The 16,367-nt window shown below is 40.0% G+C and overlaps 1 protein-coding gene across 1 annotated transcript in view; it reads left to right on the forward strand.

Annotated features, from left to right (window-relative positions):
- LOC118788801 (ephrin type-A receptor 6-like) overlaps positions 1-16,367 on the forward strand; it is a 102,528-nt gene that overhangs the window by 58,575 nt on the left and 27,586 nt on the right. Inside the window, exons 4-5 of the mRNA XM_036544900.1 lie at positions 1,174-1,329; positions 1,619-1,954. Of these exons, the coding sequence (XP_036400793.1) occupies positions 1,174-1,329; positions 1,619-1,954 (492 nt within the window). The remainder of the gene's footprint in view (positions 1-1,173; positions 1,330-1,618; positions 1,955-16,367) is intronic.

A 16,367-nucleotide genomic window follows, 5' to 3' on the forward strand; every position in this document is an offset into this window, starting at 1 on the left:
AAATTGTTGCATTGGCAGGTAGTACCATATGTTCCTGGGCATTGGTTTTTCATAGGTCAGACTAGTGATCACCAACTGTGATTTCAGCAATAGATGGCTTTGAATAGTAACTGCCCTAGGCTCAATGACACTAGCCCCAAAGGGTTAATGGCACCTCTATCCAGAGAGGATGCCACTCATAATATCCATACAGCTGTCTTCTGTCCTGTATCCTGGCATAATTGGCTTTGCTCTGCAGGGTTCTCCCATTTTTTTAAAGATTTACTTCATGGGAGGAACAAAATCAGAGGAACAAGGATAGTCCCTGCTCCAAGGTGAAGTTCTGACTTTGGCCAGCTTGTGTTGCCTCGTTAATGCCATGTGCATTGTGACAGGCAATAAAATGGAATTTGCTAAGGGCAGGAGCCTCTACCTCTCGGAGCATTTGAAACCATTAACGTGGCACTGGGAGGCTTAGAAACAGCATTTGTCCTGGTGGCACCTCTGATCCCCATGCAGATTAAAGGGACTGAGAGTCCCAGGAGGTAGTTCTATTTTTTTTTCCTTGGCTGTGCAGGGAATTGTTTGAATTTATACATCTGACAAGTGTCTCGCCAGCATTAAATAAGCACAGTGCAATTAGTGCAGTGGAACTTTTGTTACTGCAGATGCGATCAGTTTCTGCAAAGGGCATTTATCTTTACAGTTACAGTAATAAATGGTGAGAATGTTGAAACTGCCGTCAAAAGTATCTTGGCAGGAGCAAGGCTTCACAGGGTTGCTGAGCTCTTTTAAATGTGGATTATTGTGCAGTGGTGTACAATATCCAGACTACTGCACCACATGACCATAAAAAATAAATTACCCTAAACAAGAACTCACAAGTGCAGTACAGATGTCATTGGGCTTGGATGTGAGGCGATTGTTATGCAGTACTGGGAGGGCAAATGTCATATGACTAGACTGATGCTTGCCAATGAGTAACATATTGATATTTTGACAACAGTGATTTATATGCCAGCACATATCCTGGACAGCAACATCAGGTCCTGTGCATAACTGCGTGATGCACCAGGGTTGTTGTCTCTCTTTGCTCCTGACAGTCATTGCTTTCCTACCCACTCATCTTGATCGACTTGCTGCCAAGAACTTAGGTTCAATTCCTGACCAACTGTCCATGTTGTCTTCTCACAGCATGCAGACCTGGATTCTACAAAGCTTTCACTGGAAACACCAAGTGCTCCAAGTGCTCCTTGCACAGCTTTACATACGACGAGGGCTCCTCACTCTGTCCGTGTGAGGCAGGCTTCTTTAGGGCAGGAAAGGACCCCCCCACAATGGCATGTACTCGTAAGTTCCTGTACTTCTCTTCACCTTTGGAAGTGAAATTAGGGACATACATACATACAGACATACATACATATTTGTACTTTAATACTTAGATACTTTTGTATGTTGTAACCAACAATGTTCCATGGTTCCAAGACCAGCTTTGAAAACCTACCATTAATAGAAAATTCAATGAGCAGGAAGTGGATCTGAGCTTAATACCCAGTCTTCAAAATATCACGGCGGATTTTGCCACTCTGTGCAGACCTAATTAATGAATCTCTAACTGATCTGTTCTCTCTCCCCCCAGGACCCCCTTCCCCTCCTCGGAACGTGATCTTCAACATCAATGAGACCTCCCTCTTCCTCGAGTGGAGCCCGCCCAGCGACACGGGGGGCAGGAGCGACCTCACCTACAACGTCCTGTGCAAGAAGTGCGGCTCGGACCCGGAGCAGTGCGAGCTGTGTGACGGGGGCCTGAGGTTTTTCCCGCGGCCCCAGGGGCTGACCAACGCCTCCGTCACCGTGCTGGACTTCGCCGCCCACGCCAACTACACCTTCGAGATCGAGTCGCTCAACGGTGTGTCCGAGCTGGGCTCCTTTCCCCGGCCGGTCGCAGCCATCACCGTCAGCACTGAGCAGGGTGGTGAGTACCTTTATTTCAGCCATTTCTGGCCAGCAGAATAACAATGAGTTTCAGAGGTGTTATTGCACAATTATTTTTGCTAGATTTGCAGGAGGTGGAGGCAGTGTGATTACTGGGGGCTGTAACCAAACGGTTGCAGATTTGGGTGGCAAACTGTTGCTGTACCCTTGAGGAAGGTTTGCAGTCCAAATTCATTCAGTTTAAATTCAGCTATATAAATGAGCAACATTAAATGTTAGTGTTAGTGTTGTGATGGTTAAACACATAAAATAGGACTGATTTTAATTCTAGCAAAGGCTATTAATATGGAAACCTTTTCATCATCCTTTCAGAGTGCTGTATATGAAATGTATTTTGAGTATCCATCTGTGGGAATGTTTTTATGTGTAAGAATGGTCCTCCTTTTAAAACAATATGTTCATTTTGGGCAGTTTCAATTTCAGGGTGTATTCATTTTTCATCCCTCCAAAAATGATTTGTTATACTACGGTATTATTCAGGTATATTTGTTCAAAAATTGGCTATTTCTCTTCACTTGAATGATACCTGACAAGCATGAAGACATTTCTGTCCAAAGTGATGTGTGTGGCTGATGGGTCACTTCCACCTTGGCATTAGTTGGAATGCAGTCGTGCTGCAGGCGAATACTGGGCCTCCTGCAAGTGCTCGGGGCTCATTGTGAGAAATATCTACTCCAGCCAGCAAGATTTAAATGTATATGATTATTTATTTATTTTTCTATTTTCACTGGACAGTATTATGCTATCCATCTTCCATGGAACTGCCTTATTTATTCAGAGAGAATGCATGGTTCATAATTTGCACCGGTATAATGGTCAGCATAAAGTAGGCATTGATACACATTTCAGATACATTAATATTGCATTTTTAGTTAACTAAATGTAAATGCTTTGACTTTTTTTCCAGAAGAATTCATTGGATATGCTGTATTAAACATGTGTAATCTGTCTTGTAAGAGCCATTGACTTGGTGTGTGTCCAAGAGAACTGTCATTTTCAAACACTTATGTACTTTCTCCTGAAAGTAAACATGTTTCAACCTCCAGTTAGTTGTGGACATGAAGTGATAACTGAAAAAGTAACCACACATCATTGCACCAATGCAATGCAATACAAATGCAAAACATATTGTGTGTATGGGTATATATACTTATGCAAAAGTCTTCTGCCATTTATGGGTCTGCAGCAGAGTGTCAGAGAGTGGAACCTCCACCCCTGGGCCATTTCTGTCACTACTGGGTCTAGATTCAAATCTGCTTAGATTTTACCTTGCACCCTTCTCGATTGGGACCACTAACTGCATGTATGTAAACTGGAGGAAGTGCTAGACATACAGCAATGGGACTATTGAACTGGGGGATAAGAAAGAAATAAGACAGCACTAAACTGAAAAGGCCAAAGATTTGCAGGGAAAGACCAACTTTGGAGTGAGGAAGTCTGGCTCTACTGTAAAATGAAAATACGACTTTGATCAATGCAATGCTATGAAGATAGTCCATAAGGTCGGTGTTCTATATTCCTTTTCTTCAATAAGATTTTTTCCTGTTTAATTTGGGGTATAAATGCATATGAAGCTCACTGTAAGAACAATTCCCTCTTCCCCCTGATGAAAATGGATCCATTTCTGTAACAAATGCACTTTGACTGTCAGTCTACAGCTCTGGCACAAGGTATGATTATTTTTTGGAAGATGAATGGGTCACAGCAGTGACCACAGTCCTGTCCAGTCTGCCTACTGCTATTGCCATCCCATGCTCCAACTGTGACAGACTGGCCATGGAGTTAATCACGAGCCAGGGAAAATTACAATGATAATTATGAGAACAGGATCAGAAACCATTTTCTATGCTTTAAGGCCAAACTGCCCACCAAGCCACAATAAATAAATACAGATAATAGTAAAGTGGACATATTAGCCTGTTGGAATGGTAGCACCTAGCTAACACCTAGCTAATTCTGTAATCAATACGTGCTCCAATTGAACATGTAGATTTATGCAATAAGCTGATGACTATACCGACAGTTTGAATCAAATACAAAAATGCTGACTTTGTTAACCTTGATATTAATGCTGTGATAAAACACATTTGTTAAACTTCACTCCTTTCCACGTCCGAATTGGCAGCTTGGCGGAACATTACTTGGATATCCAAGAGAATTCAGTTGCCATGGTTACTGTCTCCATTTTGTTATTCACTCATATTTCTCTCAGTTTGTTGAGGCATTAATTAATGGACATAAACGACATTTTCTTTTGTGGTGTTAGTGTAACTGCACATTTCAAGTTGTTGCATTGAGTAGCAGTACGTAATATCACCCATGCAACACTGCATGTGACAGAAGTGATGTGACACACTGATACAGAATTCAGCGAAGACAGAACTATCACGTCCTGGTAATGGAATTTAAAAGACAGGTTTACCATTAACTGGCATGGTTTTATGTGTGTTTCAATTCAGCCAATGAATAATTCCACATGCTAAATTCATTTTTGACATTTCTCTGAAATGTTTCTAAAGGTAGCTATGTATGAAGCGCAGTTTAAGCATGACTGAGTTTGCAGTGATAGGAATGGGTTTGAATTGTCACATGGTGCAGAAGGTAGCCTTAGCCGTTCCTGAAATCCTTGAACCCACAGCATTGAAGTTAGATATTTTAGATACTTCAGATTTTTATAACTATACTAGTGAGTAGATTTCACTTCATCTGTAGCTGCCAACAAAGAATTCTCTAATTAAGTGGTCTGTTGGTTCTTATGGGCATAGAGGCATAGTTGTCCCACAATACCGTATGTGTGAATACAGTGGATCCAGATAGTCTACACACCCTTTCAGAATTTCTTGCTTTTATTCCCATGTGGCCTGAAATGAAAACCCATTAAATCAAATTTTTTCCACTTTCATTTAGACATCGACTACATCAAAGTAAAAAGAAAAGGCGACAAGGGAATATTAATCTAAAATAGCAAAACTAAAACAGCTTGGTTGCATAAGTTAACACACCCTTTGGGAGTTGTAATTGTACTGTACTGCAAAGACTGGGAAAATTTTCAAAATGTAGATGCAAAAAGATTGTAGTGACTTATCCAAACAGACTTACTGTAGTTACCAAAGCAAAAGGTGCTTACACCAAGTATTAATTTAAAGCTGTGTAGACTTATGCAACCACAACATTCAAAGTTTTTCATATTTAATTAAAAAAAAAAACTGAGGCATTTGATTTTCATTTAAATATTGTTAAAATGTTACAAATTATTGTTGTTGTTACAATGTATAAATAAAGCTATAAAGGCTGTTCTAGTTCAATATCAAAAAAGTGAGAGAGTAGCATTGTTTGACAGCTGAAGATGGTACAGGTGAATAAAAACATTTCTTCCAAGCAGAAGTGAAGAGTTATGAACTCCCTAAAGGCCATCTCTTTGAGATGGGCCTTGAAATGGAGAGATATAATCACAGGGATGCCATCTCATGGCATTTGACGATTTGTTGAGAATGTCCTTAACAGTGCAAAAAAAAAAACAGTTAGCAGTTCATGGGGTGCAACAGTGTGCGCTGAATACAGCTGGTCTTTGGTGCTTTGGAGGGAAGGTTTCCCTTTGTCTCCCCAGCTGATTTACTTGGAGTGGCAGTAGATGCGTCTTCTCAATCACTTCAGGTATGTGCAAGGAGGTGTTTGGTCGAGGGAATTTCTACAGTGGCTGACCTGGTGGCAGGATTACGGCAGCATGCTTTAGAATGAGAGGGGCACTGAAGAGACACGCACTGCCCTGTGCCAAAAAAATGAATTAATATTTTAACTTTGACATGTAGGCATACATCAACATTGTCATATGAAATGACCTTAAGGAGGGAAATGACAGCAGCCAAAAACATCTCACGCGTGAATGGAAGAGTTTTCACTCTTCTTTCCCTATCATTTCTGTCATTGCGTCAGACAGCCCTTAGCTGTCCTGCACGCATGGAGGCAGTCTAAAACATGCTGGTGATTATCTCCCTTTAAGAGTGTCTGTCTGAAACCTGTCTCATACATCTCAAGGCTGCATCTGGCACCGTTCAATTCTGCATTTGAATAAAATAGTTGGAATTTCTGGTCCCCGTACAATACAAAACAACAACTGTGTGTCACCTAATACAAATATGTTATATATGATATAATTATCCTTGGTCACATCATTTCACTTTTTGTTCACAGTGTCTGTAAGAAGAGGGTAGGAGTGTTTCCAGGGCGTGACGGTATACTGATTTTAACACTGAATAAAGATAAAGAGAGGTAATAAAGCTGTTGTTAAATACTGTGACCGTGAGTAAAATGAGAGTTCTGGCCTTGTCAGCTAAGACAGGAAACAGAGCTGAGTACATGTAGTTGGTGTGTGATTTATTTGATAAAAAATTTGATTAAAAGCTGATTAAAAAGCTGTTGGAATCATCAGCCTGTTTCTACCACAAAAGAACCAAATTAGGCATTATTGGTGATAACAGGAAGCAGCACACATGTGGTCTGCCGTCATTTTAATAAAGACATCATGAGAGATGAGAATTTCTGTAAATGCAACCTCACAGGGACCGAATGTGACCTTGCAAGGAACAAATGTGATCTCACAGCGACTGAGACCAGCTCCAGTGTCGACCTAAGCTAATTGGTCCTTTTTATCTCTTTGTGTGTAGGAAGGTGCAAGTGGTTGCAGAAGCTTTGGAGAAATTATTGCTTCCTCACCTTGTGACTGTCATGTGCGTGAATTTACAGTATGTAACAGCACCTCATTAATTTGCATAGTGGGCATGCTTATCCAGGGCAAATGACATATTGTTCATTTACACAGTTGGGTATTTACTGAAGCAATCCAGGTTAAGGTTATTTACCCTGAACTGGCTATGGACACAATTAAGACAGAAATGCACCCAGAACAGACTGCAAGGAGAGTTGTTTGATATCGCTGTTCCTGGCTTAATTGGTGTGCAAATGCAGTTGCTTAAAGTATTAAAAATGTAGCAGCTCTTTCATATGATATCCAAAGGACAGTTTTTTCCCCACTGTGTGCAAATGGTCAGAAATCTTTACTCATCCATCCATATGTAGTGCGCTGAATAAGCTTCCTAATAATCTTGCCTCAGATGAGTCTTTATCATCATCTCAGTCTAGATAAAGCCAATTGATTGGGACAGCTTTCATGCTGTGTCCAGGCAACACTGGTAATTTTGAAGTGTGTCACTGCCTTACTACTAGCTGCACTGACAGCAGAATTATCTGCTGCTCAGAGGGAGAGCAGAAATATTTGCCCCAATTAAATGCACAGCAAACACTGGAGAAACTTTCCCAGAATCCTGTTTTCATTCAGAAATTATTTTTGTTAATTAGATGTTCCCTCAAGGTCTGCTGAGAAAAGTTGACAAAAACATTTTCAACAGTTCTGTTCTCTCTTCTGTCTGTTAGCATCACTGTGAAAATCATTTTGTATGCCTGTCTTAAGCTGGCTTTCAGACTAGTTTATAGATGAAAACTGTTATTATTAGCTATATAGTTTTTTAGTATACAGTAAAACTAAATCTGTACTTTATATATTTTTGTACCATTTCATCCTGTTCTTTTTCCTCTTCAACAGTTTATAAGTAAATGTAGTTCGTATCAAAGATGATAATAAATACATATTTCTATAAAAGTACTTACCCCGCTGACACGACCTAAAAATTTGATGGAAGGCCTCAAGGTAGACTCAGAGCGGCCCCTCCATAGAATACCTGCAAGGATTGCAATGAAACATGTTGAAAACGAATTGCCTGCTAGTAGAGGGAGAGATATAATGTAAATATTCTTTCCTGAGGCAGAGTCAAGTTCACTTTGACTTTTCAGTCGTTTGAGCTTGGGAAAACTTGTCAAAACTGAGCAGTCTGCCTGCCCCGCTTGTGTGCATTTGTAATGGGCTCTTGTGTAATACCACTGCTTTCATTATTTGAACACCGCGTATCATTTGTGGCTTAAAGAAGACTTTATCGCAACTTCCAACCCAAGGCTGTGTACTGAGCACCCCCTATTGGAGATCTCAGCCACAGCGCACTGTGTGTCCTCCCAAATTTCACTACGGGAAGGGTGAGGTTTTAAAACATGTAAAAGCTGAAATACAGTATTACATTTGTTCTAATATAGTTGCATCAGCAGGATTCTGACAAAACATTCTCAAAGTAAAAGGCGGACTAATACCAAGTAAAGCCTTGCACCTAGACAGTGAAACCTTGAGATGATGGTTTGTTCGCATTCTCCTTTCACCAGATGAGAAATCAGCAGCATCAGCAATCAGCAACAGATATGTAATGGGGGGGCTATAGGTTATTTCAACCTGAAGCATTGACATTGCAGCTGTACAGACAGGCCTGGGTTTGTTAGATCCATCCAAGCAAACCAGTCAATGTTGCATCCAAAAAATTCTTTGACATCCTATCAATGACTCACTGTCTACATGCAACTGTAGTTGGTGTCACCCTGTCATTGAGGAAGGGGTCTTTTGGGTTGGGGACTTCCTAAAACAGATTGTCCAAAGCTACCATCTCTGCAGTTGAAAACCAGGTACTTTTAAACCCCAAGTGTATTATTCTGTAACAGTAATGAGTATAACATGGCACATTGATCAGGGATTGGGATGGTGTTGCAAATACTTAAGCCTACTCCAAAGAATGTATTACTGATAGCCTATTCTGTGTAGATCCTGCACCCCTGTACAAGGTCCAGCCCAGAGTTATATGTGACCACAATTCAGGGCAGGCCAGCAGCCATCATGTCTCTGGGTACAATGCAGTCATAATGTTGCCAGTTAACTGTGCCTCAGCCCTCTCCCTCCCTCCCTCAGCAATACTGCTGTACTCAGTGCAGGTCACCCCAGAGAAAATCCCTGATGGATCCAGGATGGCTGACTTCCCCACGTCCCAGCAGTGGTCCAGCAGCTGTCAGACAGAGGCTAAATGCAGAAGATACCGTGCTGATTGTGCAGCCTCAGAGTGATACTCAGGATTACAGACACATTTTTCAATATTTTATTTATTATTTCCCTCCTTATAGCATGTCTGCTGGTGGTATGGTGAAATGATACTGACTTGAAGGCAATATGCTGTAATTCATATTATATATGTATATGCATGCATTAAATCATGCTCACATTCAACAAGAATCCAGGGTAAGGTAAGGTGCCTTTCTCTGTCTGAGACTGACAGTGTGGCCTCGCTCAAGGCTTGCACAGTACTGTAAGCTCTTTGTGTGTATTGGCTTTTTATCAAAGATGACAGCCAGGGAGACAGTACAAGGAGAAGAACAGACACAGAATTGTGAATGTGTTCAAGTTCCTGAAAAGTCAAGTAGCCACACAAGGGCCAAACAAAAGAAAAAAAAACTTTCTTTTCCTAATAAGAGCCTGTCCAGTTATATCAGAGAGAACACTCCACTGAATGGAACCATTTTCTCTTAATGATAAAAAAGGTTTGTTATTCAGAAACTGTCCACCAGATCTGCTGTAGAAAAGAGCTTATCATGAATAAAATTATGTGCTGATGAAATATATTCTGATAGTTCATAATGTGGGTTGAACTTGTGCTTGCCACATGCTAGAGGAACAGTATGTTCTATACTGTATGTTACTGCACAGCATAATATTCAGAATAGTTTAGCGCTAGTAAAAGTTTACTCAGTGGACAAACGTGATTGAAAACATGTCAAAGTAATTTCATTCACATGTAATTTTACCAATTAAACTTGTTAAATGAAAGGAAAACAAAACTCCCAGGTGAACACAATGGTAGGCATGCTGTGTATAAAATATGAATATGAACAAACACCAACAACATTGCCAAGTGTGAAGGCCAGGAGCTCAGGAATAACTGCTGATACCAAATTAATTTTCATATTCATACTTGCAGATTTGTCTTTTTTTCTCAATAGTTGAGTTCTCTCTGGACTGGCATCCCCCATTACATGAAACCTCTATCTTTCACATTGAACATTTTAAACCATAGTCAATTCCAGGGATGTCTGCCGTTTTGCTGATGGTGCTATTTTACCCCGGTATCAGCAGGCGTTTAGTATAATGCATTTAAAGCACGGATGGCTGGGAAGAATTTAATAAACCACGCATAAATGGAATAAAAAAAGTAGACTAATGCCAACAGATTGATAAATAATTCAGAACGTGCGTTTGGAATGAGTCCTGCAGAAACAGAATGATGCGCTGTGTGAAAAGTTGGACATTGTGACCGAAAGGCTGTTGTGAGTAGGCCAGGTAATGACAAAATGACATTTGAGAAAGAGGGATGAAGAGAAAAGACTGAGAAAGGGGGAAATTGGTATATCTTGAGGGTGTAATAAAGGATTTGTGTGCTGGAAATGATGTGTCTTGCTTCCTGGGACTAGTGGTGTGCAGATAGCATGGAACACATTACTCTGCCACAGTCTTTGCAAACCACTGGGAGAGTGGCTGCAAGGCTAGGGCCAGATAAAAGGTTTAGAGCACGCTCGGATCAGCTTAGCTAAACCACGCTCGTACCCATGAAATTTATTCAGGAAAAAAGGGGCCAATCACAGCATCCAAAGTTCAGACTGAATGAAGACAGAATGTTAGGGAACTAGACAGGTATAGGGGTTTGAGATGGACAATTCTGGAAGTGGAGTAAAATTCACAGCCCTCAAAATTTGGCTGTTTCTGTGTAAAATACACAAATGATAATTATAGTTTATAGCAGGCATAAAACAGTTCTAAAACATCTAAAATATTGTTGCAATTGGACATGATGAGAGAGTTACAAAACTATCATGAATTATTTGCTGGTAGTCTCCTCAGCACACTAATCTAGAGAATGTAGGCTTTCTCTTTGTTAGATTTTATAGCAATTTGAAATTATTTACTCCTCCTCTTAAGCTGACAATAATTACACTAAAATGTTTGTAATGCTTTATATGTGTTTATATTTTACATGTGGGTAGCTTTACCGTAACAGCTAACACCTACTGTACCAACATCTTCTGTTTGTGTAGTGAGAGAGCAGGCATCCTGATGCCAGTTTAGGTGACTCTAAGTGGAGAAATGTCTCACCTCATTATACAACCTACCAATATAGACCTTAATAAATATGCAGTGTTAACAGGGTCTAGTAGCATCTCCAGGTTTCTATACCTAATGCCTTTCCCCCACTGGGAATTCCCTGATCTCAAGTTTTAGCAAAACTTTTTGTATCAAGTTAATATCCATTTCATTCGATATAGTGAGAATAGAGCAGCACAATCTAATTGTAAGCTTGCGAGTCTCAGTCCCTTCCACCTCTACCAAAGGTGGCCTATGCCAAACATGAGGAGGCTTATAGGGTATGCATGCCAAGAAAGGTGGACCCAGTGATCTCTAAAATTCTTCACCTCAACAAATCATACAATTTCAGAATGTAGCTTCAGTTCTACTCATTCAACATGCTTTTTTGCTGGACCGGGTCACAAATGACAGTACATTAAGGATGATGCAGACATTAACTTTCTTTTCCTGTTTCTCTGCTCAGATGCCGGCTAGTGAAACTGCTGATGTTGTCTGAGTAAAAATGAAATTAACGCTGAGAGATATATGATTGTAAATAAATAATTTAATTTCAGACTGCATGTACACTTCGAATTACAACATTCAATAATAAGCAAAACTAGCTAAATGTATCAGGCTACTTGTAAATTCAGAAAATCCCACAAAACTGCACCTACCTACCCGAACTCACTACTACAAGCCGTATGGCTTCTGGTGATCACGTCACATTGCAGCATAAAATCGCTTATCAGAACTTTCTCTGCCATTAATCCCCAATGGTGGAATGAACTTCCACACTTCATCTGTTCTGCTGAGTTCCTCACTATCTCCAAGGAACATCTGAAGACACAGCGCTCACCTAAAAACCTGAAACAATACCACCTGAAACAATTTCTTATGTCTTAAACTTTGTTTCAACTTTGTTTAATTTTGTTTAAAAATTTCTCATCTATGGTTTCATGCATGTGTGATTCTGACATCAGATTCACAACACACTGCTGGCACTTCCAAGAGAACTCTCAAAGAGCTGAACCTTTATGGAAATGGTGCTGCTGTCTCATTTATGGACTTGCTAGATGAAAAAGGATTCAGCTCAATGAATACTCAGCTCTTTTGAACATTTTTGTCCAGTGAATGAGTCACTTGTGTAGAATATGTAGCCATCACAGTTTTCATAGGCTGGCTCGTCGGCAGCCCTCCAATTCAAAAATTCCCTCTGATAGGAATTTTCTACTTTGTCTGTAGCCTAATGTATGCATTTGGCAACTCATAAAAGCTGGCTCTTCTAGAATACTGAGCTGGTGTTTAAGGTTTACTGAAATCAAAAGATTTTTTGGAAAAGAATAAATCAGATGCAAACACCACGCCACTACAGAGTGAATGACCACCAAAGTATTAACTTTTTCAGCAGGTAGTCACAGCTGCTCAACACCTGTTCCTGTCTTGCATGATATCAGTATGTAGCAGCCATTACAGTTCTATGCTTTTTTATGAACATTTCTAACAGCGGGTGAGACAGCGGCATCTTCTATTCGGAGTCACTATGAAATGAGTGGGCTTTCTCATCCAATAGATCTCCAAATGATGCATTTGCTTTCCTTCGGTTTCCAGAGCTTTTGGATACACATAGCTTAATTGATGGGATGAACAGCAAACTGGGACAAACAGTTTGTGGATGTGCCAACTCAGTCTATATATATAGACTGACTTTGCAAGTCCCCACCCCACCTTCTTGTTTCACACACTGTCACACAAACACAAAGACACCAGCTCCTGACTGTTGATCACCAAACACCCAGCAACTTCAAACACCACATCTGGACACCTAAGTACTGATATGTCCCGATAGAAACTGAGGTTGAATTTGAGTGCTTTATCAATCTGCGATAAGCTGAATCCAATTCTTACTGGCATTTTAATGGCACGCTAACAAGAACAACCATTACAGATTTTTTACAGAATTGTGTGCCGGGCAATTCCAATTCTGATGAGTCATAAGAATGAAGATTAATATTGTGTATAGGAGTATATGGATACTGTGTATCCGATATGTAATTCTGACATGGAATGATTCCATTAGGCTGTGAAAGTTACAATGTCATATTTCTGTTCCCGTGTAGGAGTGTTTCAAAATTACTTTTCACTGAACTAAAAAATAAAAATGATGTGCCAGCTTTATTTCTACCCATGCAAGGGGTATGAGAACATTTCCATTTAAACCTGAGCCCAACGAAAGGCCACACCTGTCAGTCAGGTGATGAGATAGCCCAGTCATTGCCAGAGCCTTAACATTTTTCAAATCAGTCTTCCTCAAACAATTGTCTGTGGAATATCAAAAATATGAGCAAGAAATAAAACCATCTGAAATAGCAGAACCCCCTGTAAGCAGACATGTGTGGCTTAACAGTTACATGAAATGCCCATCATGAAATGAGCAAGTGGATTGTAATTGGTGTTGAAAATTATTAAATTATGTCTTATATTCTAATGTTATTACACATGGCTCCAGGTAGTCACAAATCATCCCACTTTAACCTAAAAAGTTTGAACAAAATTTGGACACGCCTACTTATAGAAGGGTTTTTCTCTATATTTACTTTTTTTCTACATTTTAGAATGATAGAAAACACATCAAACCTATTAAATAACACAAATGGAATTATGCGGTGATCAAAAGTGTTAAATAAATCAAAGCTATCTTATATTTTTTTTATTCTTCAAAGTAGCCAAAATGTTTTTTAAAAATATTTTTTTGGAAGGAAATTCACACATACTGTAGGCATCATCTTCACTATTTATTTATTTGTCTAGAAAATACATTCCAAGCATTAAAGCATAAGTCTTTTGATCAAAATGTCTGTGAGTGCATGTTTCCCATTATCTTAATCAGGTGTGTCCAAACTTTTGACTGGTACTGTGTATCATTTGATCTTTTATTTCATCATGTAGCTTAATTGCACCAAATAATGAGCAGCTTGTCTGGGAGAAAAAAACAACTCGGATTTAGACTTTTTTCATGGGAATATTCTTTAGCTAAATATGTACTATGTATATCACTTCCCATATGATGATAATCTCACATTGATAATTGTGTTTAATTTACTGTGGATCCATGCAAGAATACCCATCTGGTAAGCCCTGTTCTACATGGAATCCTGTACTGGCTTTTTTCTGGTGCATCTGTTAATACTTGATAATACTCTAAATTGTGTGCACCTGTTTTGACTTCTCAAGTTTCAAGGTTCAAGATCAGCTCAAGCATAGACCAGCACCGAGCTCTTATAGTTAGTGTGACTGATGTAAATGTGAACTGATGTAAACTTTTTAACAATCAGGCACCTAAAAGTCATCTCTGGGGCATGTGTTTCTGCTGTGATCCAGAGACAGCCTGCCTGAGAGCCCTAGAGACTGGGGACAGAAGCATGTTGACAGTCTACACTGTCTCTTTTTCCTCTTCTTGGTGAAGTAACAGCTTTAGAGATCAAACCATTCGCATCTTTCAATGCACGTTTAAACTTCTCATTCAACTTTTTGATTTTAAGGTTTAGACCTGTGACAATCCAATTTTTCCCATCCATCAGAGAATTAAAGATGCGGGTGACTAGACCACCCTTGACTCAGATGTGATATGCTGTCTCATTTTGTGCACAGAGATTTGGGGGCTTTCAAAAGTTAATCCCTAGAGATTTACACAGAGGTCCAGCGCTGGGCAAGATGAAGCCATCAAATCCATGACTTCATCTTCTCTCTAGCTGCCAATCTATAATTTTCTTTTTTCTGTTTTCTGATTGGTTTGGTATCAAGCTTTAAAGGGTGATGCCCTATAAAAGCCAAATTGCAGACCACAAGTTAAGAGAGACAGACAGTATGCAGATATAGACTGACCTCAGGTTCATGGCTGTGCTCTGTGGCTCCTAGGGGCACATGGGGAGTCACATGGGGATCACTGTCCTGAATCCTTATACATCATATAAATCAGATGTGCTGCAAATTTAAAAAAATGACTGTTAGAATATGGAGTCCAATGAAGACCTGTAGACAGCTGTGGAGTGTGTGTGTGTGTACGTTTGTGTGTGTATGTATGCATGCATTTGTGTAATTGAGTCTGTGTGTGTGCGTAGGGGCACATTGGTGCCTGTGTGCTTGAGTGTTCACTGCAATTTCCTGAACTAATAGAGCCCACAGTGAATATGCAGGTGTCAGAGTAGCACTCGCTAAGAAAATCAAAATACTACTCAGTGTCCCGGAATAACCTGGGTGGCACAGGTGCCAGCTAGCATTCTGGTATGTTCACCCACAAAGTGTGTTTCTTGTGCTGGCAGGTTGAAGTGAGAAAACATGGGAATACTTGTATCCCTAGATACAGTCCACTGTCTTTACTTGTTATTTGTCATCAGTAGTACTAAACCGGGATTATAGAACGTATCAAGTCACGGCAGTGACTTCGTATGCCTGTAGAATGGAATGTAGCTCTCACTGTAGTCACTGTAGTATCAGGCAGGGAATGAGACAAGGACTGTGAACAAAACAAACTGAAAGAAGATGGAAACGGTTGAGGTATCAATACAAAATTGTGTTCCATATGTATTTGATTATAGTTTTTTATTATTATTCAGTGACATACCTACCAGTGATCCTGAATTAACATAAAATATGTTTGGTTGTGCATCTATAGTATGCAAAATCCATCTAATAGGTATGTCAAAGAATTTAAAGGAAGGCTAGTTTCCATGCATTTTCAGTGTTTTTCTCAGTCCATCCACCCACTAGGAATGCAATAGCCATTACTTTCAGACCGCCAGATATAATACAATACAATACAAATTAATTTTTAAGGGATTTGGCTGCTGATTCCCAAGATGACCACCAGATGCCCTCATGACATCCATTGTTCTATGTCTCAATTAGTTAATGTCTTCCAACTGTGTTAATCAGTTATTGGTTTCACCTGTGTTTTCTGTCGTTTCAACCCTGCCCTTTGTCCATGTATTAGCTCGGTCCTGAGTTGCCAGGCTTGGTGTGTGTGAACTAAGCGGTATAATAGATGAGTGAGCAATGAGGACAATTTTCACATCTGCTGAAAATGGAGGAGAATCTCAGGGCAAAGCCAGCAGAGACAGTGTGTGATCTGAAAGTTTACATGAGAACGGTGTCATCTAGATTGTGGGATGTGAAGCTTACATGGGGAAGACGTGATCTGAATAGTGGACTGGGCCCCCAGCCACACAAGAAAGAGGTTTATGATGTAAAAGAGGCAACTGAAGTGTCATTATCAACGTGGGGGATGAGAACACGTGAGGTATTAGTAGGAAAAAAACATTTTCGGGTCATGAGGCTGCACTTTGTTGATCAGGTA

The sequence above is a fragment of the Megalops cyprinoides genome, chromosome 14 (genome assembly GCF_013368585.1).
Source record: "Megalops cyprinoides isolate fMegCyp1 chromosome 14, fMegCyp1.pri, whole genome shotgun sequence".
NCBI classification, from domain to species: Eukaryota; Metazoa; Chordata; class Actinopteri; order Elopiformes; family Megalopidae; genus Megalops; species Megalops cyprinoides.